Here is a 26,490-nt window from a genome sequence, read left to right as displayed (position 1 = left end):
GGGTCGGTTTCAGAGTAAATGAGAACACAGAAACAAATACTCCTGGTGATAAAAATATGTGCGGGAGTGTTAAATCACAGTAGCTCCTAGGGACTTCCTGACTTCATTTTGGGTTGGGTGTTCACTCTCCTTATCCTCATGATGTGTTTTATTCTTGAGGCAATGTTTTTAATAATCTGTGTAAATGTTGGTGAAAGGTGACTTGGAGCATTTTAAACTAAAGGTAGGTGATAATGTTTGTCAGATTTTTCGAAGTCTTAGTTTTTTCATATAGATGTTTTGATGTTTAAAGCTCAGAAGGATTTCTTAGCACCTCCTCTTGAGATTCCATGGATTCCATCCATGTTCAGGAAGGGAGAGGAACAACGGTATTTTTCATCAGTACCTGCGAGTTCCATTTCAGGGAGACTTGCTACTTACTGCCAATTTGATACCTCTGCCTCTCAGTCCTAGCTCCTCTGCTGTGGTGGATTTGCTTTCTTAAACGTAGTTTCATTGGCTGTGAGCAGACTGTGCATGGTTGGCAAATTTTACCTTCAGAGTTTTGTTGCTAGTTGTTCTGACTGAACAGGTTTTTGTTTTAATCCTGTAGAACTGAAAAGAGAGGTGGTCTTCGTTACATCTTCCTCTAGGGAAGTACGAACTAGCACCTGTTGCATATCTTGTATACTGATTTGCTTACATCTCTGAATTAAGGCAGTCTCTCAGGGGAGACATTGGGAATTGACGAAGGACACAGTTATTATTAACGGTCCTCAGGAACAGCACTACTCTTGCTAGAGCCACAATGACTTCCTAATCTATGGCTAACCGGATAGGGTGGAGGGTTTTTTTTAATGTAATTTTTTGTTTTTACTGAACAACTATACCATTTGGGGGGAAAAATAAGAAAGGACATTTTAAACAAAGTTTTGGTGCTAAGGATTGAAGTTGGATGTGTGCCATCACTAGAATGTCAAGTGGGCAAAGCCCTAATTTCTGAACCTGGCTTTTTGGAAAAAAGTTTGGTTTGGACTTGGTTTCTAGGGTGCAATGACAGTTTTGATAAAGTGTCTTTATGGACACGGACTAGAAACTTATCAAACGCAACAGTATTTGAATTCTGACAACATAGTTGTCTTGAGTTAGAGATGGTGATTATTTATTTTTAAGGTCACTAGGTGGTAGTCCCCGCTTGTAGAAAATAAATTTGAGGTCTCTTCACTGTCTTGACACTATTTGGCATTTTTATCAAAGTGGAGATAAAGGCTGTTGGTCCTCAAATGGCTGCTGCTGTTGAAATGAATGGCTGTTTAAAAACATGGCCTCAGGAATGGCCACAACTTTTTTGGAATTGCTTTCCTTTGTAAGGGTGAAATAAAGCCAATTTGTATGACTGTCCTTGGCTGATCATTTTCAGTTTGCCCCACAGGAGTACGTACTCCAAAAGTTAAATTACACCAGCCCCTATTTCCACTCTTCGTTCTTTGCACTGATTCTCCTTCCTGTTTTGTGCACAGTGCTGGTCTGGTTCTTTAACGTACCAAAAAAAGACAAGGGGAGGTGACTTTGAACACTTGGCCTTCTTGTTGTCAACTGCCATGCAAGTATATTGCTAATAAATACTCCCTTCAAATTGTTAATTTTTAGAAGTAATTTTATTCTACTTTACATTCACATCATTCCTTGATGTATTTTAAGTTGCTTGTAATGTTAATTTCCTTTGGACAAATGAATTAGAATAGGCAGGACTTGTCAAGGCCATTAAGAGGCTTACGTTTACCCTTGTACTGTTAAACCAAACTTGAACACTGAATTGGAGAAGGCTTTACTATCATAAAGATAATCCTTTTTCAAAAAGGATATTCCTGAGTACAAAACCACTTGCTTGACTTTGGAGAGCCTGCTGAGAGATGTTTTCTCCAAGTTAACACTTTAAATTTCTGTTGTTTTTTGTGCCATCTTCAAGTTCAGCAGCCATTTTGGTGGTTGTCGTCTTGATGGGTTCTAACATCTGGTCATGGTGGTCATGAATTGGCAATCCAAACCTTGAGGAAAATCTGTGGAACCTTTTGAAATGCTTCATTTTTAACCCGTTCCCCACCTTTGTGTAGATTAGAATCCTGTGTCTTAACTGTTAGTTGCAAACTGAGCTCTGAATTCGCATTTATCTTTGTCTTTCAATGGGAAGGTTGAAAAAGCAGGAGGAATAAAAGCCTGCCTTAACTCACCGAAGAGAATCCAGATGCTGCTCTGGTTTTGCGATCGGATACTCGAACATCCTCCTTCTGACCATTATGGAGCCTAGTGCTGTGCGCAGGACCAGCTACAGATTTTGTGGGGCCCCGTGCAAAATGAAAACGCGGGGTGCCTCGTTAAAAAACTAAGAATTTTGTGATAACAGCAGCATTAAACTATGCACGTGGCCCTCTTGAATGCAGGGCTTTGTGCACTCCTGTAGCCGCCCCTTTGGGCATGTGTGCGTGCACATCCTTGGATTTAGCAGTTGAGCTCAGTTCAGTGGCCTTGCGGGCCTGTGTGCTGTTTACCTGCTTTCACCAGTAAGAGTGTACGTGCAAAACTGTTTTCCTCCTTTCCCCAAAAAAGTGAATCACGCAGACTTCTTTCCTATAGATTTGGATTGCCTCTAGTCATGAATGAGTATTTCAGACAGGGAAATTGATATGGAAATCTGTGGAAATAGCTTGTTTGTGGTGGGAGGAAAATCAAGGACATAATTGTTAACGAGTCTCACCTACTTTTACTGCACACCTGTAATGCCTAGTTTGGTGGTTTAGAGAATATGGAGTGTTTCTGGGCTTTCTTATAAGGCAGAGGCTCCATACAAGGTTGCTGATGATTGTTCTAAATTCCCATTGTTTTCTTGGCTTTTCTCCCTTGGTTTATGTGTCGTCTGGAAACTGATTTGTAGTTGGTGAGGTAACATACGTGGAGCTCTTAATGGACGCTGAAGGAAAGTCAAGGGTAAGTGTCTGAGAGAATTTCTTCTGTGGATTTACTACTTGAAAAATGTAACTGTATGGTGGCGTGGAATCGAATGAAATCAGGAAGGCAGTGAGTGCTCATGTTATAGTAGCTATGTTTGACTTTTGCCAAACATTTGAGTGGGGTGGGAGGGGATTTGCAAACGGGAGTCCCGCTTTTCCAAATGGCTGGCCAAAGAGCTTTTTGGTATTCTGTTTGGATGCCCAATTTGGATAACTGGGGACCAATAGCAGCATTGTCTCTTTGTTAACAGAGGAATTGGCTGTGTGTGAATTATGCATGGAATTTTAGCGGTGGCATATTAATGTAAAACGTGTGTTCTTGTCTAGAAAATGTTACTCTTGGTCGTTTGCTGAATTTGAAAGTTGTGTGAACCAAAGATTCCGAAAAGTTGCCTTTGTGCCAGTAAATTGTAAAACAATTATTAAAACCTGAATGTTTAAAATTGGCCTAGTTTAAAGAGAAAATTAAATTATTTTGTCGCGCAATAGAATGGCTTAGAATAATCAAAAGGATGAGCTTTAATTTACGGAAGGGATGGATTTAGGAGGAGTATGATAAGGAATTGATTTGAGTACAGAGAGAAGCAGATCTAAAGTTTGTGTGATTTCTTGGAGAACCTGAATTTAGGTCTGCTTATTACAACTTCAGCAGCTATAGTGCAATGCTGGTAATGTGCAGGCAGAGGAGGTAACAAGGAGCCCAGCTTTTAATAAGGAAGGCTAGGCGAGTCATTCCTGTGAGCTTCCCCTTAGAAGGGTTGATATAAAAACTAACCTTGTTATATAAATCGTATTTTTAATTTCTATAACTGTCATTGGTATTTACTATGTTTTTCTTTTTTTCTCCTCTTTCCTTGCTCTTCTGACTGGTGTGTGGCTTCCTCCAAAGGGATGTGCGTAAGTATTGTCTAGTTACTTATTGGCAATTGAGCCTTCTCAGTCGTAGGACCGGTTTCACTCATCTCCTTTTGGCTCTTCATAGCGTTGTTGAATTCAAGATGGAAGAAAGCATGAAAAAAGCTGCGGAAGTTCTAAACAAGCATAGTCTGAGTGGAAGACCACTGAAAGTCAAAGAAGTAAGCTCTTGAAACAATGTGGATATCATTTATAATTGTCGAGTTGTCCCCGTTTGGAGTTAGGAAAAGACAAAAATAATCCTTGACTACATTTTACGGAGCAGACCAACCTGTTGTTTTTAATGAAGAGGGCCAGTCGCAGGCTTCAGCAGTCAACTCCTGTAGGAACTTGGAATAATGATGGAGCACGTCCTGAGCAACTGCTGTCTTCCCGATGTCTGTGATTTGTCTTAGACCAGCCTACCTTGTTTTATTGATCAGGGGCACTTGGACTGAGCCCCTGGTTGGTGTATGTGTTTGTGGGTGTGTATGTGTGTGTGTTAAGGGATTCTACACCTAAAGTTTTACCCAGCCTGAACCCTATTTCTTAGCCCACCTTTTTTCTTTTTTAAAGCGAGTTTATCATTACTCAGATCCACTTTGGTATTTAATCCAAACCAGATATCTTCTCTCCCTTGAGAAAGCGGGAAGTTCTTATGATTAAATCCCTCCCTTATTTTTACCTTTCCTTCTTAGAGGAAGATTAATATATTCAGAGCTCAGAGAGTAGAGCACAGTAGGGGCTAAGGTTTCTTTGGGCTGAAGAGACACATGAAAGGGCAAAGAGTTCAAGACTAGTGTCAATGCCAGAGTTTCCTACACCTGTCCAGACCTTACATGAGTCAGACGCCTGCATAACATGAAGGATGGAGTACCTCGGTGATCTAGAACTGCGTTTTCAAACTTTTGGAACAATCACTGATGGGGTTAACAGAAATTAACAGAACCCCATTGAAAATTAGTGAGATTCAACTATACCAAGCCTGTGAAGATCTTATTTCAGTCTGGAAGTGTTCTGTGTTCTATCAACTAATCTTGTCATCTGCCACTCAGTTCAATTGATAGCTAAATTTGACACCTTTCCTTTTGGCCTCGTTCCTTTGGCTGGAATTCTTCTAACCTGATGGTTGAGTTCGTTTGAATTTCTTGTTATAGATTTCAAGAAATACTTTTCCAAACAACCTCTCAATCTCTGGAGTTTTGGGAATATCACTTTTTGTGAGATCATGGTCTTAGTTGTCACTGGGTCAGTTAAATGTAACACTTTTGTGCTTGTTTTAGGATCCTGATGGTGAACATGCCAGGAGAGCAATGCAAAAGGTGATGGCTACGACTGGTGGGATGGGTATGGGACCAGGTGGCCCAGGAATGATTAATATCCCACCCAGTATCCTAAATAATCCTAACATCCCAAATGAGATTATCCATGCATTACAGGCTGGAAGACTTGGAAGCACAGTATTTGTAGCAAATGTAAGTAAACGGAAACATTGTCTAAGGTGGAAAAGTCAGAACTTTATGACTTTTGTTTTGTTACTATGTTATAAAAGTAGTTCTGATATTTGAGAAGAACAATTGAAAAGAGGGTTATGCTGTCTTCTTCTTCTTCTGTTTAAAAAACAAACAACTTTGAAGTTGGGCTTTGTCCCACAGTGACCCTGTAGTGATCAGTCACAGGCTTGACCATGGTCCCACTGGGGTCATGTTCACTGGCTTTTGCTGGTTATAAAAGTGGCAGCTGAGTCTGCATTCCCTGCGGGTGCAGGCCAAAAAAGTATATGAACCAAGCTGACATTCCATCCCTCCTCTTGTGTTTGGGATGAAAGATAATGCCTTTGCCATTTGCAAAGGGAAATATTTTTAAAGAAAAATGCATTGGGAAGGATGACGGTAAACTTCAGCTGGGGAACAAAAAAAAAATTTTTTTTTTTTTTTGGGGTTCAGAGTAAGCATTAATTTGAAAGGCATGAGGTGACTTAACCTGTTCTTCCGGAGAAAAGAGACAGTGACTAGCAGTTAAGGCCAGGCTTCATAATCGCATCTGAAAAATTCTGTGATGGGATAAGTCCTTGTGACATTATATTTATTTATTTATTGTATTTAATTAATTATTTATTTTTGAGAGAGAGAGAGAGAGAGAACACGAGCAGAGGAGAGGGGCAGAAGGACAGAGAATCTCAAACAGGCTCCATGCTCAGCAAAGGGGCTCGATCCCATGACCATGGGGATCATGACCTGAGCCGATATCAAGAGTCGACCCTCAACTGACTGAGCCACCCAGGCGCTCCTGTGACATTATTTAAAATAAAATAATAAAATAAAAAAAAAATTTTTTTAATGTTTTTATTTATTTTCGAAGGAGAGAGGGAGACAGAGCATGAACGGGGGAGGAGCGGAGAGAGAGGGAGACACAGAATTTGAAGCAGGCTCCAGGCTCTAAGCTGTCAGCACAGAGCCCGATGTGGGGTTCGAACTCACAAACTGTGAGATCATGACCTGAGCTGAAGTTGGACGCTTAACTGACTGAGCCACCCAGGCACCCCTGTGACGTTATTTTTAAATGTTTGTTTCCAACCAGAGCATCTTGTGTTCAATATGTTACGTGTTCAAAATGTTTTTTCTTGAGATGTCTACATTGAGATTTTTCTCTCCTTTCTCTTGATTAGCTGGATTATAAAGTTGGCTGGAAGAAGCTGAAGGAAGTTTTTAGTATGGCTGGTGTGGTGGTCCGAGCAGACATTCTTGAGGATAAAGATGGAAAAAGTCGTGGAATAGGCACTGTTACTTTTGAACAGTCCATTGAAGCTGTGCAAGCTATATGTATCCTTTTATCGGAATTCAACTCTTGGTGAACAGTTTGGCCTTAAATATTGCATGAATAACACAGGTTTTTGGGGAGGAAGTGGTAACTGTGTGACCATAGGGATTGCATTACTGTGGAATGTAAAAGTTGTCTGTGATGGAATTGATTCAGTACTGCATAAATAGAAAATAGGCACATGCCCGTGAGTGGTCTTTTCCAGTATTCTCTTTTTAGAGTCTGGTTTGAAGGGAGAAGTCTAAAGAATACGCCACTGGAGAGAAATTCGGTTGTTACTTCACGTATAAGTCCTTGGCTGTATTTCTCCAATGGATTGACATCATTCTAGAAATACTTCTGTCTCTGATCCTAAGCTGGTTACCCTGGAGTTTTATCTTTGTAGTCACAGCGGAGAATGCCACACATGAACAGTCATTAAACTTGCACAAGACTTTTACTGTGTATCTTACCCAGAAAACGTGGTACTTGAAAAAATATATGGTACTTGGCCCATTGGACTCCTACAAAAAAACTGACGCCAGTACCAAAGAGGATGGTTTAGTGAGAAGTGTGGGGTTATATGAGTGGAGCTCTACACCTAAGGAGTAAGCTGACACTTACTTCCCCGTCCCTCGAGCTTTATTTATTGTTGCTTTTATGGTTAATGTAGAAACAAAGATTTTAAAAGTTTAATGAAGAACCAAAATTGCTCATAAATTCACTACTTAGAGGGGCTGGTAGCAGTTGGAGCATTTTTCTCTTCTGTATTTCTCTCCTGTGCATGTTTTTAGAATTGTGAGAAATAGCCTTAATTGGAATATCAGCTATGTTTAATGGTCAACTGCTATTTGATAGACCAATGCACGTGAAAATGGTAAGTTAATAGGATCTCTTTCTCCATGATATATTCAAATAAGTCTAGAATAACATGGGAATATTAAGAGTGTACATAGCTATTATACTATATTTATGGATCAGTCTAAGTTAAAAAAGTTGCAGTATGTTGAGCAAATTTATGGCAGAAACACAGCTCTTCAGATATATTTCCCTTCTGCACAGTTGCCTGTTAACTGACATGGTCAGGAGATCAGTTGAGTATCCTGCTCAAGCAAGTGATCAAGTTCAAAGATCCGTTATGTACATGGGGTTCTACTCTTCAGGGTATCTCATTATAATGTTTAGCATTTTATCTGTTGTGAATGTAATTAAGTCTTTGATTCACACAGCCTTTCAGGTTCTGTTGAAGCGCTTCGTTATAAACATCCCTGCTTTGGCTGTGCCAGGATAATAGTGAATTAATACAAGCACGACTAGAATATGCTGAGGGCAATCTGGTGAGGGCTCAGATTCAAGAAGAAAGTAAAGGGAACTGTAAAGGGATATTTTAGCTACTTTAAGCATTCAGTTTAGTTTTTTGAATAGATTATTGCTTTACGTGGCTTAAAAAGCATGAAGATACAGCGTGAGAGTCTTTCCCTTACTTTGTGCCCAGGTCCCTTTCATCCCCCCTAGTAACGTGGATGCATATTTTTGTCCTTCTTTTTACATAAGAGTGCAAGGACTCTGTGTATTTCTTTTTGTACTTGTATGTTATTTCGTGACATGGGTGGATCATAATTTAGCTAGTCCTCTGTCATTGGGAGTTGTTTCCATCTGTTGTTGTTGTAAGCTGTGCTTTAATACTGAGATTTTACTCACTTTCTCTTTCAGGATGAGAGGGCCTTACCAAAGGGAGATTTTTTCCCTCCTGAGCGTCCACAGCAGCTTCCCCGTAAGTGTCTCAGTATGGCTTAGTTTTTGAATTTGATCAATACTGACCGGAGAACTACACTTACCCTTGAGCTTGCGCCATGTGATTCTGCAGTGCTCTTGATCATTCTTGAGGGAAAGGTTCAAAAAGGGGTTTGTGGTAATTTTTTTCCCCCTGTAGATTCTTCAGGGTGAAATACGAGCGGAGAGATTCGCAACTTAGGAAGGGTGGTTAGGATTACTCTGTGGTGAGGCAGACTACATCCTCTAGGATGTAGTTGGGTGTTTTGAAAGTGTCCTGTGGAAGGAAGAACCAGAAACTGGAAAGGAATTAAAATCAGGTTGCCCGTGGGATCAGAAGAGATTGGTTAGCACGGTATGGCTCAGCGTGGTTCCACTCTTAGGTATACGTCGAAGAACTGAAAACTGTGTCTCCATAAACATTCATGTGGGTGTTCCTAGCACCGTGATTTCAGTTGATAAATGGATAGAAGTGGTAAATTTATATGATGGAGTATTACTCAGCCATAAAAAGGAACCAAGTACTGATACCTGCCACGGCGTGGATGCACCTTGATTCCATCTGTAGGAAATGTCCAAAAAAAGACAAATCCACCTACAGAAAGTAGATTAGTGGTTGCCAGGGGAGAGGGGTAAGTGGAGAGTTGTTTTTGGGGTGATGACAGTGTTTTGGAATTAGATGATGGTGATAGTTGTATGTACGAAAAATCACTGAACTGTACACTTTGAATGGGGGCATCTTATGTGAAGTACGGTGATCCATATTTTTATATGGGGTCACGTGAAACATCCAGGTGAAAGTCTGTCCCGTGACAGGGAAGACTAGGTGACCAGTCACCTCGAAGATGGAAGTGGTGCATATTAGTGAAGCCTCAGGCCCTCTTTCTGACAAGCCCACAGGGCTGTGCGGAGCCTGGGCATAGGCAGCAGTGAGAGTGCTGGCCTCCAGCAGGAAGAAGGGCTGGGGAGTCCGTAGGAAGCATGGGAGTTAGGTGGCAGTGGGAGGGGAGGGGCTTGCTTGTGCTATGTTGGGAGAACTTCCTAGCAGATGAGGCAGTTGGGGTGGGTGTCTGTTTGGAGGGCCAGGGAGTGTCTCTGGTCTGGAGTGGGGACTCAGGCCTAAGGTCCAGCATCAGATGGATTGAATGAGAGCCTAGACAAGAACACTAACAGGAGTGCCTTTGTGGTTTAACATTATTGGAAGCATAAATGAGGCAGATTTCGAGGGGAGGTCAGAGGCTTCAAGAATAGATGGCTTAGTTGAAAATTTAATATTTTTTAGAGAAGTACCACATATCCTTGCCCTAAACAATGTGGTCACTTGCCATGATCACTCAGGATCAGAGTGATGGCTCTTACTGACGTTTGTGCCTAGAGGAAGTGGGATGAGGGCTGTTTGAGAGCCTTGGCTGGCACACATTGGGCCCCAGGGAGCCCATTATCCATGACTCTTGGTCTCCCAGCACATTTCAGAGGGTTGACTTCAAAATCTTCAGTGCCTTAGGGAGTAAGTAACCTTGGTGATCTCTCGCTTGCTGTTTCTATGCAATTTAAAAACACTAGTCTGTTAAAAAACAGATTAAATATCTGGGAACTGGCATCAGGGTTCTTTTTAAGGTATTATTATTACTTTTAATGAACTTGGTTGCCATTTAAAACCTGGCCTTGGTTTAAGCGTCAGGCCAAGGTCACTCAGAGCATCGCAAGTGTCTTGCACTGTCTGGTCGTGTTCGCTCTTTTGAGACCAGTCTGTATTCTTACATCCCTGCTTGTGTGTGTGGGCATGGAGTTGAGAGCGGACTGGGTATTGATCCACAGGTTAGGAAGCTTTCTGGGCAGAGGAGAACAGTAGTTTCATTGTTGCTACAACCACCTGTAGAGTCAGAATAGTGTATGCCCAGTGTATTAACTGGCTGGTTTATTCCATTGTTTTTTCTTGGGGAAAGTCCTTTGGGTTACCAGGTTGTGAGGTGGTGATTGGGCACATTTGCACTGCTGGCCACCCGATGTCCTTAATTGCCTTATTTATTTGTTTGTTTAAGTTTATTCATTTTGGGAGAGAGCAAGCAGGGGACAGGCAGAGAGGGAGGGAGAGAATCCCAAGCAGGCTCTGCACTGTCAGCACGAAGCCTGATGCAGGGCTCGAACCCACGAAATGTTGAGACCAAGACCTGAGCTGAAACCAAGAGTCGGATGCTTAACCGGCTGAGCCACCCAGGCGCCCCTCCTTTTTAACCTTTTAAAAAATGTTTATTTTTGAGAGAGAGCATGAGAGGGGGAGGGACAGAGAGAAGGGGAGACAGAGGATCTGAAGCGGGCTCCATGCTGACAGCAGAGAGCCTGATTTGGGGCTCAAACTCAAAAACCGTGGGATCATGACCTGAGCTAAAAGTCAGACACTTAACTGACTGAGCCACCCAGGTGTCCCCTTAATTGCCTGTTTTAATTAAACATTTCTCAATTTGAGATTTGGGGAAATGAATAAGTGTCTGTGATTCTTACATTTGAGTTGCTCATGATTCTCTGTAATTTTCAGTTGCCTTTGTTTTATACATAGCACAAACTCTAATCTGCAATTGCATATGAAAAGTTACGCCTTGAAAGGGATAGCTCCCAAAAGCCCTGGGTTTGCTCTTGGAGGTGGGTGGATTGGAATGGAGTGTGACATTTACAACACAGTATAAACAAAGACTCTTTTTGCTTTGGAAGGTCATGGTTTTCTAAGTGGAATCTACACTTCCGACTTTCTCTTTTCCTTTCAGATGGGCTTGGTGGTATTGGCATGGGGTTGGGCCCAGGAGGACAGCCGATCGATGCCAATCACCTGAATAAAGGCATTGGCATGGGAAACATAGGACCCGCAGGTGAGAACTACAGGGTGCTTTGGAGATTTCTGGGGAAGTTAGTTTTTCAAATTATTGGGATAATTGGATGTTGAGTGCTTCAAATGGAATAAAGATTTAATTGGGGCAGAATTTCTTCCTTACTCCTCTTTCATTCATTTTGATAAAAGCAGTATTTTGTGTTTTTACTGAATTGAATCCTCTTTTCTAAAGTTATACTTTTGCATTTTGTCCTTGCATGACCTTCTGAGCTGAGGTAGTTCCATAAAAGGAGGCAGGCCAGAGAGTTGGTCTTGCTCAAGGTCACATTATCAGTTAGTGACACACTGTAGATCTCCTGACCGTGGGACTACTGTTACCCAGACACCCTTAGGCTCTTGCCTGATGGTGATAATGGCTTGTAGAGGTGGGGGCATTGGCAGATACAAAAAAGCACAGGAGGGCCTCATTGCATGACAGCATAGCTGTCACAGGCCACAAAGACGTAGTGTTGAGTGTTGTCTTTGTTCAAGATGATAAATAGCTAATGAATAAAAACTTTGTGGAGAATATACTTTAAATTTTGCTGTTCAGCATTTTCATTCTGTGCAATGAGGTGTTTATATACTATTAAGAACGATTTCATTTTTATGACCACAGACTTAACGGCTGTCTTTCTTGAAACCCTTTGAATTGCAGCCTGGATGCCCCTTCACTCCACTTCTGTCAGTTCTGCATATCCCTTGTCTCCCTCCCAGATTAAACTCTGGGCTGACCTCAGCACCCTCAGCCATCACCTCAGCCGGCCCTACCAGTCTGATGGCCACTCCCCTAACACCTAAGAAGAAAGTCTGGTGTTTTTAGGAACTGCTTTTTATTTAGAGAATTTTATCTTTGAAAGAGGTTTTTAAGTCTACTTATGTTCCATAAAATAAGCTTATAAAAAAGTGCTCTCCACTTTGTACCTGGTTAGTTATATATCATGTTTAACGTGGTCTGATTTGGGTAGTTGTTAAAACTGTATGTGGACCCTACAGAATTTTGAGTCACGTGATTATTTTGTTAAAGACTAACGTTTCTTGGAATGTGATAGTGTGACAGGGGAGATGGTAGGACCGCTTTCCCCCTTTTCCTTGACAACTAAAATATACTCCTAATCAGGGATATTTTTTGTTCATTTATTTGATGGTTTGGGATTTCCTGTGCTTTTTAAGTTCAAACGTTACTTACTACTTTGACATAATTTTAGTTTGCATTGACTTTTTCTTTTTAAGGAATGGGAATGGAAGGCATAGGATTTGGCATAAATAAAATGGGAGGTAAGAGATTTAAAATGAAGTACAAATGTAATCACTTTTAGGTACGGTTTTCTCTCACCTTTCCTCTTTCTTTTTCCTTAAGCCTTGCATGAATTCTCACTTTCGGTTTTCTAAAAGTTTGAGACTAGAAATTAATTTTACCTGTCAGTCTTTCCTAGTGGGTATCTTGGCTTTTGGTCTGGCTTTCTCACTAACTAGCTCTGTGACCTTGGGCAAATCACTCCATCTCTCTGGGCCTCTTTGTACTTGTCTGTTGAGGGGGTGGATCAGATTAGCGTTTTGAAGATGGTGGTTTCCAGGCAAGGGCACTAGCATTTTTTCCCCCAAAGTCCTTACACTTGGTAAGGAAGTTCCTGGCAGAAAACACCCAAAGTGAAACTCACGAAAACATCTTTCTTTTCCTGATGAGTGTAAGCAGTCTCATTGGGATGGTGCTCAAATGTGGATATCTCTTGCAGGAATGGAGGGACCTTTTGGTGGCGGTATGGAAAACATGGGTCGATTTGGCTCTGGGATGAACATGGGCAGAATAAATGGTAAGACTTGGGTTTCCTTCCTGTGTGCACCTGCCCTCTGCTGGTTGTTGTCTCCTGGGCGACTGTGAGGCAGCACACCCATTTCAATGAATAAGATTTGCCCCTTCCACTTTTCTTGATGAATCCAGTGTCTTTGAATTGCCTTATTTGAAATCATAAGTTTGTATTTCAGAAGCTAGACTTGCTGGTAGGTAAGTGTTAATCCCCTTAGCCACTGAACTGTGTTCTGAATCTCCCCAGTAATTACCCAGAAAATTCTAGAGCTTTTTTATTGCCTCCAGCACTAGCAGGCATCCTGTAGACACATTTGTGGTTGTGTTTTGCACACTTTAAAATCATCTTCAAGTGTGAGGGATTAGTTTTAGTTTCTTTGGAGTTTTTGATCAAGTTCATCTCTCTCCTGGAGTGCTGGAACTGCATCAGTTCATGAGCATCTGCTCTGAGAACTTGGAGTTGTGAGCAGAGACAGTGATTTAGCTCAGCATTTCCATAGTGAGAATTTTGGTGTATTTCAGATCTTCTATCCCTTTCGAACCCTTAACAGAAATTCAGTGGTATTAATTATCATTGTAACCGTGTGTTTTGTTCAGTCCTTGCAAGAACCACATGATTTGTAGGTACTTTTATCACCATTTCATCAGAAACTGAGGCCCGGAGAGTGACTTGCCTAAGGTCACATGGCTAGTGATATTGGGAGATGGGTCCCGGTGTCTGGCGGATCCTGCCCTTCAGAACTGCCTTCCGCGTGGGCGTCAGCCCCTCCTCAGTGGGCCTGCAGAGTGTGCCTTGAGAAGCCCCACAGTCTGTCTTTCTGAAATTCTCTGGGGGTTGGTGGACTCTCTTACCCCCACCTGTGGGGATGATGCTTCCCTTATACACATAAACTTCCCTGAGGAAGGTCATTGAAGATTTGCATGTAAATGTTTCTTTTCTGACCTGCAGTATCATTTAATGTGAAGATCGAATTAGAGCAACGGAGAGTCTTACTAGGATGGACCTTACTAACTATCAAACTGGAAAGAAAGATATTTCTCAAGAATAAACTGTCCTTCTCCATGGGGTTGTCTTGTTCTAGATAATGGTAAAAAGATGTAGGGAAGTCCTCACCAGTAGTCAGGAATGAAGGGACAAAGGCCTGAGTTTGCAGGGTGCTTTCAAGCCGGCCTGTAGTTCATAATGTGTATGGGAATTTTTTAATAAAAAGAGTTGGAGGAGTCTGGCTTGGTAAAGTGTTTGCTCAAAACAGATGAGTCCTCAGGAAGGAGGTAACATTGTTGCTCTGAGGAGTGGAGTGATGTGACTTAGAGGCGGACGGACGGAAGTGAGCTGGGGCTGTGCTGAGCTGTGTGGGCAAAGTCCTTGGTGACCTGGCAGGTGGAAGGCAGCAGCCACAGTTCTGAGCCTGGTGATCAAAGGGTTCTGAGTGCAGATTCTCGTGGGGAGCAGCAGTGGAGGATGTGTTGTGATGCAGTGCTCTTAGATGTTCTCACGTACAGATACTCAGTCCTCCCATGTCATCCTCGACAGCAGAGAACAGGGACTTCTTCCACTTGAGCTGTGTTCTGGGATTTGAGTGAGTCAACGTAATCACAGAGGGAAATTGATAAAGATGTTTTGGGTTTAATATTTAATTGGCGACTATAATCCATCTGTTCTGGTCACAGGTGCTGATATCAGACTGGCCCTGAGATTCTGATTTCTAATCAGTCAGAGTAGAGGTCAAGTCCTAATAGAATGGATGCTTAGGAATTACAGATTAAAAAACCAAATCCCAAACAATGATTTGATGCAGTATTTGACAGTGAAACACTTCCGTTTTGGGGGGATTACATTGGAGTTCACAGGGAGTTCCCTGAACTGCAGAGACTGCTGACAGTTGGGAAGATGACTTCTGAGGCCATTGTCATATTTCTGCCTGCACATGACTTCCTTATCTCCAGGGGGCAGAGTGCTGCCGTCTTCATGCCCTTGTGATAGGGATTAAAGGAGTGCAGCAGAGCTCTGTCTGTCACGGTGCCAGTGTGGGACTTCTGCTGTGCCTGCCACATGCAAGCTCACACAAGTTAGTTACCTTTTCAGCAGATGGCATGCCACCAACCTGTGACCTTCAGTTGGGTCTATGCACACTATGAATAGCACGTCTGCCATTGCTAAATGAGGCATTTCTAATTCATAAGGCCAGCCTGCTTCCACATCTTCAGTAGACTTATTTCATTGAAAGTGTAAGGGCTTGAGCTGCATATAACCAATTTTGGCAGTTGCACAATTGAAGGCGATTGTTTGCCTGATTGCTAAGGAGCAAGATTATTTAGTGTTTTTTTTTTTTTGTTTGTTTGTTTGTTTGTTTTTAATTTTTAACGTTTATCCATTTGAGAGAGAGAGGAGAATCCTAAGCAGGCACCATGTTGTCAGCACAGAGCTGGATGCAGGGCTCGATCTCACGAACTGTGGGATCATGACCTGAGCTGAAACCTGGAGTTGGATGCTTAACTGACTGAGCCACCCAGGAGCCCCAAGACCTTTGTTTTATTTTAAATTTAATTTTTTTTTTTTTTTTTTTTTTTTTTTAACATTTATTCCTTTTTTGAGAGAGAGTGAGCAAGGGAAGGACAGAGAGAGAGGGAGACACAGAATCCGAAGCAGGCTCCAGGCTCTGAGCTGTCAGCACAGAGCCTGATGCGGGGCTTGAACTCATGAACTGTGAGATTATGACCTGAGCCGAAGTCGAATGCTTAACCAACTGAGCCATCCAGGTGCCCCTGTTTTTGTTTGTTTTTTTTTTTTTTTTTTTGTTTGTTTTTTGTTTAAGGCATTGCAAAACGTAACTCTTGCTGTGAATGTAGAAAAAAGTAATGAAGTTACCAGTGTCCTTGTGTAGAGGAGACCACTACAGTTGATCCTGGAGAAGGCATGTTATACTGCAGGGATGTTTCTGGATTCTCCTTGGATGTACTTGTGTTAGGAGAGTTTGGGTTTTTGCATTGGGTTTATAGGTTCCAGCCTTTGCCTCATCCCATAGCAGGCAGGTGGCCTTGGTCAGGTTACTAAGTCATTTGAGCCTTAGTTTCTTTGTAAAGGGGCCATGATGGTGGAGGGTGATAGAGGTGTGCAGGCTGTTGGGCGGATTCCGTGGACTGCTGGCGCCCCCCGGAATGCTGTGGGTGGGGCGGGGTGCTTGGGAAGTAACCGAGAGCTGTAGCTGCTGCTTCCTGTGACACAGCGTGGATGCAGCCCATTGCTGTAGTGGCTTGGTGTAGCCACCGTGTGACTGTAACGAAAGTCATCAGTTAGTCTTTGGTGGATTGAAGGTAGGTGGTTTGCAGGGACTCACTTGAGGTGAGGGGACCTTTGTAAGGAATAAGGGATGAGTGATAGTTTCTCCTAGAAAAAGTAAGCGTGCTGACTTGGTGCTGGCTGCTGTGTGCCTGTAATTTGTTTTATTCATGTCTAAAGCACAGAGGGATTCCTGGAAAGGCCTAGGGTAATGATTTCTTCCACAGAGATGGAGCGTGGCTTGGGTGGAGGATTTGAGAGAGACTTTGCCAGAAACAAGATGGGAATGTTTCGAAGCTCTGGACAGCCCCATGGCAGAGGCATGGGTAAGAAGGCCCCACGTGAGCGGGGCTCATGCTCAGCTCAGAGGTTCTTTCTTAAGCAGAGTCCGCTATCTTTCCATCGTCTTTTAAAACATTGTTTTCTGGACTTAGGTAAAAGCTTTTGGTCCTTGAATTTTTTATTCGTATCAATAGCAGCAGTTTCCTTTATAGTCTTTTCAAATGGCTTCTTTGGCTGCATCGGTATAAGGTGTTTGCTTGCCGAGGGAGTTAAAGCTGCTGCATTTACACAGCACTGGCTATCTAGTGCGGTAGTGGCTTCTGAGGCCCTGCCGAGCGGGATGTGAGTCCCCTTGTCCAGGGCGCCATGGTGCTCTAGTTAGCGGATGGTGTGGTGTGATTGCTGGTGCCTTTAAGACAAGAGGCCTCAGGGAACTAGAGAAGTGTTCTGGTGCTGGAAGGCCTGGAGTATTGGGCCTAAGTGCAGAGAAACTTTCGTTTCAGTTTTGGTTGCATTTCCCGGAGTGTCTCTCCCCTCCCTGCTGTTTTGAGTGTAGATGTTTCTGAGAATCTGTCAGCTTAGTTCTTCGTTAGTATGACGCAGAGAGATTGTCCATTTCTGCACTGTTAAGTTTGTTTCTGTCCAAGCAGAGTTTTGGAGCATCGGTCCGCGCTCTTCCCCCATCTTTACCTGCTTCTCATTCTGTGCAGATGTGAGGCTGCTAGGTGGCTGCCCCGCAGGGCTCAGCCTCTGTCTTTAGGGGACCCATTGAGTTAGGTGTGAGGTTTGAAGCTCCTTTTTGTCTTGTTTGTGTTAGTTGTATTCTTAGAATTTATGAAGGCTGTAGAAAGATTCATCATCCAGTTCATCAGTGAGACAAGATTCTTCTGTGGATTATCTCTGGGACTCCCATCCTCTTTGTGTTTGTGTTCTCCATGGAAACCAGGAACTATTAGAAACTGTTTTCCTTTTACTCTGAGTTTGGGGAGACTTCTATTTCTTTTTCCCTCCCTGCATGTGAGGTAGCTGGAAGGACTGACTTTCTTGTGTCTTACCAGGCGGGTAGTGACGATTTACCTTTTTTTTTTTTTTTGTATGTTTGATATGATTGTCTATAACTTTATTCTAGATTGTTTCAAATTTGTAGAATTTGGGGGATGAATTCATAATCTGTATGCGACTAGGTCAGTTAAAAGTTTCTTACTCTCTGACTGGCTTTGCTTTTTGTGTCATGGAATGGCCGCGTATTTTGTTTTTATTTATTTTTTTATTAAAAAAAAATTTTTTTTTTTGACATTTATTTTTGAGAGAGAGAGAGACAGAGCGTGAGCGGGGGAGGGGCAGAGAGAGAGGGAGACACAGAATCGGAAACCGGCTCCAGGCTCTGAGCCGTCGGCACAGAGCCCGATGCGGGGCTTGAACTCACCAACTGTGAGATCATGACCTGAGCTGAAGTTGGACGCTTAACCGACTGCGCCACCCAGGCGCCCCAAGAATGGCTGGGCAGTTTCAAAAACATGTGAAAACTTACAGTCCTTTGGCTGCAAGTAGCGATTTGTGGATACCGAGGTGAGAAGAACAAGATGGCACATGGCTTTTGCTCCCACAGGCACTTGTTCCCGCCCTGAGCCTTTAATCCTTTGCCCCTCTGTGGTGCCTCTCCGTGGTGAGGCTGGCAGCCTTCGCCTCGTTTCTCGCAGAGGTGCGGGAGGTGGGTCTGGTGAGGTCGTTACTTCTCGCGGCAGCAGGAGAGTCTTCTGTTCTGACCTGAATAGAAGCATCATCTTGTAGGCCTTGCTGTCTCCTGCTACTTTGCCATCCCTCCCTTGTCTCTCTGTGCTGAGGCCTTGCACAGTGACAGGGGCAGGAGCAGAGGGCTTTGTTCTGGAATTCGTTACTCCTTGTGGTCAGACCCACTTTAGTAAAAGCGTCTTTGTACCAAATAAGTTTAAGTTGGGTTTTCAGACTAGGATTTTTTTTTTTTTTTTTTTTTTTTTATTCAGTTCTTGACCCCCCCCCCCCCGCAAGTGGAATCATTTTGGTGGTATTTTCTGTAGGGCCTCCCCATTCATTGTCCCTTCTATCAAGGCAGTAGATCTTTGCCCTGGTTTCTGCAGGCCACTGTACTTGGTGGTACAGGGAGATAGTTGTGTGTTTCTTGATCTTGAAGGAGGTGATGGCAGCTGTGGAGGTGATGCCCAGTGGCTCAGGGCAGCACCAGAGGCCCCTCTGGTAGAAGAGGCCTAGTGAGGGTGCCAGTGGAAATGTTGGTTCCTTGGCCCTTGGCAGCCATGTGAGCACCACCCAAAGGTGATCATTTTCTCTCTGTGTTAAGATTTGAAAAAGCACTGCTCTCGGTGGTTGATAGAAGTGCTCTGTTCAGAGAGCATGGGATCCAAGCAGGAATACAAAAAGATGAGTGCAGGGGATGTGGTTTAAGCTGGAGGGGCTGGGTGTCTGAGAGGGTTCAGCATAGGTAGAGGGTGTGCTGGCAGATAAAGAGGGCTGACCGCATCAGATGCAGAGGTTTGGAGGTGAGGACCTACCTGGGGTGGGGAGAACAGGTTCAAGTTATAGGACAGGGAGGTCTTTGCCCATGAAAAGAATTTTTCCTTTCTCTTTAAATCAGTGGTGGGCTGATTGTGAGGGATGTGTGCAGGAATAGTTTGATCTAAGTGCCGTTTTAGGAAGGTGAACCTAGGCCTGGGTATGCTGAGCAGGATCACAGGTGTCACGGAGGAATAAGTGAGCCCTGTGCTTGCAGGCTGGAGGTGTGTGCTTCCCTGTGTCCTTCCTTTAGCAGGTAGCACCAGAAACAGCTGTGGGCTCAGGGTTACTCTCTGCGGTCATGGGCCTAAAATGAGATGTGCAGACAGACTTTAAAGGTTCGGATGAATTGTTGGCAAGCAGGCGACAGTGTTTTCTCCTTTGGACGAGGTGTTGGATGAGTTTTGGATGTGTTGGGGGTTTTATTTTCCTGAAGCTTTGTCACTTTAGTCAGCATCACCCCCAGCTCCTTCCAGGTGGGGCTGGTGGGCTCAGCTTGCTGGAGTCCCTGCATGACTTAATGAGGTCACGCTTCAGTGCTGCGGGCGGTTGCTGCTGCGTTTCAGGGTTTGGGCAGCGAGCGTAAGTAACTACAGCTTTAGTTTGCTCTAAAGGACAACCATGAGAGGTTGGTTGGATCTGGGAGGATGAGCGCAGGCTTCGGTGTGAGCGCTGAGGGTCTGGACTGCTTTAGAAAACTGCTGCTGGCCCCATTCTTGCTCTGACTTTCTCAGTTTCAGTTCATTGGTGCACACTGGTCTTCCTTAGCTCTGCTGGATGCATTCCCAGATGGTGTTGCCAACTGGGCCTCAGACTCTGGAGCTACATGGGATCCTAATATCATGACCCATCATCAAGGACTTAACAGTTTTCCAGTAAAATGATCTTGTCTCTGTGTGTGTGTTTCTTAACCCCTTCCCCGTCCCTTGTTTTATTTTTAAATTAGTAATATTCTTACTCTGGAATCTGTAATAAACAAGTTTCTGTTACCATAGAGAAATTTGGCTAATTTTTTTTTCTTCCTGATTTCCTTAGAAATCCTAAGTAATGCACTGAAGAGAGGAGAGATCATTGCAAAGCAGGGAGGAGGTAGGAAACGCTTAGTTTTGATGTTTTGATTTTTAGAATAGGCTGTTATTAACGGGGATAGTAGAGTGTAGTGGTGAAAAGCACGGGCTCTAAAATAGACTGCCTGGGTGGGAACCAGCTCTGTCTCTTCCTAGCTGTGTGACATTTGGCAAGTTACCGAACCTCTGTTTTCCATACTGTAAAATGGGAATATAATGGTACCTACCTCATAGGGTTGTTGTGCAGAGTAAATGAATTAATGCATAGAAAAGTGTACCTACTAAGTGCTATGTAAGCATTGGCCATTGTCGTTATAATGTCCCTGTAATTTGGGGGTTTGTTTTAAATACTATAAAATTACAAATTCCTAAAAGTAAATACTTAATTATAAAAGCCTACTACTTCCATACCTAACAAATAATTACTAAAGTATTTATATGTACTCTTACTAAGATTCAAAAAATTATAAAGAAAGTAAATCTCTGCAATTGCGCTGCCCTGTGATGAGTATTGTAAACATTTTGGAATATATGCTTCCATTAATGTGCTTTTTTTTTAATGGGTAGTTAAAACTAAATGTACTTTTTCAGCTTGATTTCCCCCACCCATGGCTCTGAGTGTTTTGACATTTCCTTGGTTACTCCACTTGCTGGTTATTTCTGTGGTGTGCTGATTCTAGAACTCCACGTGGGCACCGTTTTTTCCTAGTTCTCTGCTACTGTTGGCATCCGGGGAGTCAGCCTGATTTCTGATCCTCTTGAGCATGCTGCCTACCCTTTCCAGTTATCTTACTTTTTAAAAAAAAATAGTTCCTAAGAAATTTCTGCTTTGGAAGTCAATATTTGTAAAACCGTGTTTATGTTTTGCCACTCGGTGTGCTGTTATTAAGTGTTACTAAGGAAACGGGCATGGAGAAGTGGAGTGACGTGAGGTCACTCTGTCCGTTAGAGACTCACTTCTAGAAACTGAGTTTCCTCTTGATTTACATGTTGCACCGGGCGGCTCGGACCAGTAATGGGCTGGCTGTGGGCTCAGCTGCCCTTCATCACAGGCAGGTGGTGCTGGTGGTGGTCAGGTGAGGGGGGATCCTTAGGCTCTGCATGTGGAAAAGTGGTGGGCAGTGGCCTTGGTGGTGGAGCCAGACCCTCCTTGTCCAGAGTTATCAGCCGTCACAGGGTCCTGCTGGCAGGCACCTGCCAGCATGTGTCCAGCTGAACCATGGCACTGAGAACTGATCTTAGGCTGTAGAATCCACTCTGCGGTGCCATCGACTTCTTTCCTTGAAAGCCAGCAGAGTAGTTACACACAAGTCATTCAGTGGTTTTCCTCACAGAGTAAGGTTCCCCGGAAGTGGCTGTCTGTTCGTCTAGACATAGAGGATCTATACTGGCGTTTGTTTTCTTTATCTCTTAGTAATTATGTGGCCGTATACTAGCTTCTTTATGCCTAGAGGTGCTAAGGAAGTTCAGCCAGACTGGCCACCAGCATGCATCTGAGAGAGGGATGAGCTGGGAGAGGATAAAGGTTGTGAGGGATTTGAATTGTCCCATATGATTCAAGTAAATCCATTACACTGGCTGACTGAGTGAGGGTTTTGGAGCTTCCTCCCTTGAGAGCATTTCTCAGTGTCTGGTGGTGGGAAGAGCTCAGGTTCTCTGAAATTGACCACCGTGGCTCACAGAGCTAGTTTATGAGTTCTAGAACTTCCGAAGTAATGAGTAATGTGGAGAACATTTTTTGACACAGGTGCTCCAGGGTGGATTTTTTTCCCTTTTTAAATTTTATTATGGAAATTTCAGCTGTGGCACAGAAATAGGAAGAATGGTGTCCTCGCTACCCTGCCTTAACAGTTGTCCACATTTGAGGGGTGTCTCGTGATAAATTGTCGTGGGACTTAATTCCTGAACTGTGGTTGAGTTTGTGGAGTGCCCCGGTCTCTGTACCCAGGTCACCTTTCTGGCGTGGTGTGTGCACATAGTGTGCAAGTCCCTGATATTTGCCTGTGTTTTGTGTCCTTGTTTCAGGTGGAGGTGGAGGCAGTGTCCCTGGGATCGAGAGGATGGGCCCTGGCATTGACCGCATTGGGGGTGCCGGCATGGAGCGCATGGGCGCAGGCCTGGGCCATGGCATGGATCGCGTGGGCTCCGAAATTGAGCGCATGGGCCTGGTCATGGACCGCATGGGCTCAGTTGAGCGCATGGGCTCGGGCATCGAGCGTATGGGCCCACTGGGCCTCGACCACATGGCCTCCAGCATCGAGCGCATGGGCCAGACCATGGAGCGCATCGGCTCCGGAGTGGAGCGCATGGGTGCCGGCATGGGCTTTGGCCTCGAGCGCATGGCCGCGCCCATCGACCGCGTGGGCCAGACCATTGAGCGCATGGGCTCTGGTGTGGAGCGGATGGGCCCTGCCATCGAGCGCATGGGCCTCAGCATGGAGCGCATGGTGCCCGCAGGCATGGGGGCTGGCCTGGAGCGCATGGGCCCTGTGATGGATCGCATGGCCACCGGCCTGGAGCGCATGGGCGCCAACAACCTGGAGCGCATGGGCCTGGAGCGGATGGGCGCCAACAGTCTCGAGCGCATGGGCCTGGAGCGCATGGGCGCCAACAGCCTGGAGCGCATGGGTCCCGCCATGGGTCCGGCCCTAGGCGCTGGCATTGAGCGCATGGGCCTGGCCATGGGTGGCGGTGGCGGTGCCAGCTTTGACCGCGCCATCGAGATGGAGCGAGGCAACTTTGGAGGAAGCTTCGCAGGTTCCTTTGGCGGAGCTGGAGGCCATGCTCCTGGGGTGGCCAGGAAGGCCTGCCAGATATTTGTGAGAAATGTAAGTGGCTCTTGGGCAGATCCTTGGTGGTGGTACGCACAGAGGGGGAGGGGGCGGGTCGAAGTCAGGGGGGTGCCCCCAGGAGGGGAGCGGAGTAGCAGCGCAGAAGGCCACCTTGCCACTGTCCCCAGAGTTTGGTGCAGGATCAGGGCAGAACGTAAGAGCACGCGGGATGTGTGCAGCTGGAGCCGGGGCTTCTCGGACTGCTGGGTGGAACCGACCGTGAGCTCAGGAACCCTCGCTGCTTGATTCCCTTGGCTTGAAGGGCCGCTGTACCTGGGCGTGGCAGACCGAGGGATAAAGGGCTGTATCTAAATTCTCTTTCTACCAGATTGACCACCTTCAGCTACTGTCGAGTGGTCTGTGGGCCGCTCACCATAGGCGACTGCATTTTCTGCACGTTGAACAAGGAAGTGTACTTGGTGTGCTGGTTTAGAACCTCATTCCAGGCAGGCTTGTTTTGTTCTCTGCTGATCATCTCAGTTTGAGATGTTTCTTGGTGCAACAAGAACCACTCCCCCGCCCCCAAGAGACCCTGAGGTTTATGCATTGAGGGTGTTAGGATTTGGTTGTGTCACTCATCAGTTTCTCCTTTTCCCTTTAGCTCCCATTTGATTTTACATGGAAGATGCTAAAAGACAAATTCAACGAATGTGGTAAGTGTTTGAGAAAAGGCTTTCTAGGTGCTTCCGTGTGTTGTGGCCTCCGAAGTCTTAGCTTGTCAGTGATGCACTTGAGGGGTGAAGCAAAGCTCCCATCCTGGTCTTCACTGCCACTTGCCATGACTCGCGACTGATGGGACTTGCCATTTTTCTGCCCGTGCAGACAGTCAAGCCAGCTGTTGGGTTTCCTTTTATGTGTCAGACACTTCTCACCTGTGCTCTCATTTCAACCTCATTCTTCTATGGTTTTTGAAAGGAGGTGATGTCCCCATTTTACAGATGAGTCAGGCAGTCACGTTGCCAAAGTCACATGGCTTCTAAGTGACAAAGCTGAATAAAATAAATACTGATCTGAGATGAGGTTGCTTTCTGCCACAGCACTGTTGGTTCATGCCTCAGAGAGCACTTGCCCAGGAGTTCCCAGGGGTGAGTGAGTGAGTGAGTGAGTGAGTGTGTGTGTGTGTGGCCTAGGGGCTCTGGTTTCCCGGCACATCAGGCCATCATTTGGTTCGCTTTGTGGCCAAAAGGAAGTGAAGTTGTCACCGGGTGAACCCCTGCCCCTCACTCACATCACCTCTGTTTTTTTAACCCTGTCAAGTGGGAGCCCCAGGCCAAAGCCAGGAGTCTGGGCGGTTTGCTGGGTCAAGGCTTCCTCAGCGTCTTTACTCATTTCCTGTTTCAGTGTTAGCTCAGATTGCACCACTTTGCTGCTTCTCCTGGTTCTTCTCTTGGGGCAGCTGTTGAGCCATAGCATGCCCTCGTGCCCTCTCCCCACTCCTCAGTTTCTGCATTGTACAGTAGGCAGTCTGAAAAGCCAGACTGGATCATGCTGCTCTCCGGCCTGAGAGGCCCGGAGGTACCCGGCTGCCAAAAGAGAAACTCCCCAGCCCCTTTGCAACTTAGTCCCTCCTCTTTCATCTCCTTTCTCCTTCCTGTCCCTGAACCCTGAGTTGCAAGTGCCATTTTTCAGAAGTGCTTTATTTCGAGCTGTGATGGCAAGAGTCTTCCTTCTGGTGAAGGTCTTTCAGAACTTTCTGCTGAGAAGCCCTGGAGATGTTGACCTTCCCTCAGGCTGAGTTAATGGCTCTAGAAACGTGGGTCCCTTAGCACAGGCTGCATGGTCCTGTCCTTTGCTCTTCCCCCTTACAGACTTGTTTCATGGTGCTTGACACATACCTGGATGCTTAATCAGTGCTTGAATAAATATGTGAAACCCACTTCCTAGTTAGGATGCAGCTTATATCTGAACGGTACAGAGTGTCCATTGTATCACGATGGCCTTGCAAATGTGGTGTGGGGTCTTGAAGCCCAAGCCTCTGCAAAATTCACCTATAAAGTTGGCTGCACACGGCCCCCCTTTTAACTCTCTCGAGCGTAAGGGTATGCGCGTGTGAAGCAGCCAGGAGGTCTTGTCACGGGCCGGTCCGATTATTGTCCTTTGGCAGAAGAATGGCAAGGTGGCTTAAGGGCCATCGTCTCTGGGTTCCGGCTGCTGCGTTCTGAGCATTCATGTGCCAGGGCCGCTCTCCCTTTTGACTCTGTCCACCGAAATCCAACAGGTGATCTGGACTGAGTGGAGCCCAGACTGAGGCTGAGCTCTGGGTTTGCCTGATGAGTTGTGGTCTCTTCTTCCCTCCCTGTGCCCAGGCCACGTGCTGTATGCCGACATCAAGATGGAGAACGGGAAGTCCAAGGGGTGCGGTGTGGTTAAGTTTGAGTCGCCAGAGGTGGCTGAGAGAGCCTGCCGGATGATGAATGGGATGAAGCTGAGTGGCCGAGAGATTGATGTTCGAATTGATAGAAATGCTTAAGCAGTTGCCTTTTTTAAACATCGATACCAGACCTCTGAATTTGTATTTTTTCTTGTTAACCATTTTAATTTGTTGGCTGGATGTATAAAGATGTTTAAAAAATTCAGTTGCTTTTTGGGGTAATTTGAATTACTTTTTTAATGACTGGGGTTCCATTTGACTGTTTGCATTGAGATTGCAATGTGCGCAATTTTTTTTGTAGTTGTGGCATCTTGTTGACATCGAATATGACTTTGATAATAAATACCAGTTCCTGAAAAGACGCTTGCTTTTTGCGTGTGTGTTGTGGGGCATCCACCTGAGGTTTGGGGAGCTAGAACCAGTCTTCCTTCTACCCTTGGAGCTCTGGCCACTGGGGGGTCGCATCCCCATCCTTGCTTTGTGTGTGGACGCCGATGGGGGGAGGACATGGGCCTCGGCCACTTCAGAACTCTCTGGAAACTGAGCGGACTTGGATTCTCCAGTGCTGGCATGCACTTGGATGTTAGTGGTTCTGAAAGCCGCCATCCCCCCTCCTTGCTTACAGTTCCTCTTGGGGGCGTAGACATCGTGTCAGGCTCATTTCCAGTTTGGCTTTTGTCGTAGTCTACTTCGGGCGCTATAACAAAGGTACCATAAACTGGGCGGCTTAAACACAGACGTTTATTTCCCACAGTCCTGAAGACTGGGAAGTCCAAGATCAAAACACCAGCAGATTCCATGTCTGGCGAGGGTACCTGATCCTGGTTCATAGATGACACTTTGTAGCTATAATCTCAACATGGTGGGAAGGGACAGAAGGCTTCTCATTCCTCTTTTATAAAGACACCAATTCCACTCACCCCCCAAATACCATCACATTGGGCATTAGGCTTTTAACGTGGAAACTTGTGTGTGTTGGGGGGGTGGGT

The 26,490-nt window shown here is 44.9% G+C and overlaps 1 protein-coding gene across 13 annotated transcripts in view; it reads left to right on the top strand.

Moving 5' to 3' along the window:
• HNRNPM (heterogeneous nuclear ribonucleoprotein M) overlaps window positions 1–25,862 on the top strand; it is a 39,710-nt gene extending 13,848 nt beyond the window's left edge. For 2 of the 13 annotated variants that reach the window (XM_045491794.1, XM_045491806.1), the window contains 15 exons: window positions 2,912–2,964; window positions 3,877–3,884; window positions 3,970–4,063; window positions 5,165–5,356; window positions 6,550–6,703; window positions 7,508–7,557; window positions 8,394–8,454; window positions 11,216–11,317; window positions 12,550–12,594; window positions 13,053–13,130; window positions 16,631–16,729; window positions 20,268–20,321; window positions 22,325–23,127; window positions 23,732–23,783; window positions 25,437–25,862. In XM_045491794.1, coding sequence (XP_045347750.1) covers window positions 2,912–2,964; window positions 3,877–3,884; window positions 3,970–4,063; window positions 5,165–5,356; window positions 6,550–6,703; window positions 7,508–7,557; window positions 8,394–8,454; window positions 11,216–11,317; window positions 12,550–12,594; window positions 13,053–13,130; window positions 16,631–16,729; window positions 20,268–20,321; window positions 22,325–23,127; window positions 23,732–23,783; window positions 25,437–25,600 — 2,009 coding nt within the window. In that variant the 3' untranslated portion in view covers window positions 25,601–25,862. The remainder of the gene's footprint in view (window positions 1–2,911; window positions 2,965–3,876; window positions 3,885–3,969; window positions 4,064–5,164; window positions 5,357–6,549; window positions 6,704–7,507; window positions 7,558–8,393; window positions 8,455–11,215; window positions 11,318–12,549; window positions 12,595–13,052; window positions 13,131–16,630; window positions 16,730–20,267; window positions 20,322–22,324; window positions 23,128–23,731; window positions 23,784–25,436) is intronic. The other 11 variants (XM_045491797.1, XM_045491801.1, XM_045491804.1 and 8 more) reach the window with 11 other exon arrangements.
• Window positions 25,863–26,490: the final 628 nt, after the last annotated feature.

The sequence above is a fragment of the Leopardus geoffroyi genome, chromosome A2, assembly GCF_018350155.1.
Source record: "Leopardus geoffroyi isolate Oge1 chromosome A2, O.geoffroyi_Oge1_pat1.0, whole genome shotgun sequence".
Lineage (NCBI taxonomy): Eukaryota > Metazoa > Chordata > Mammalia > Carnivora > Felidae > Leopardus > Leopardus geoffroyi.
Note: the sequence above shows the minus strand (reverse complement) of the source record. Positions and strands in the feature narration are given on the sequence as shown.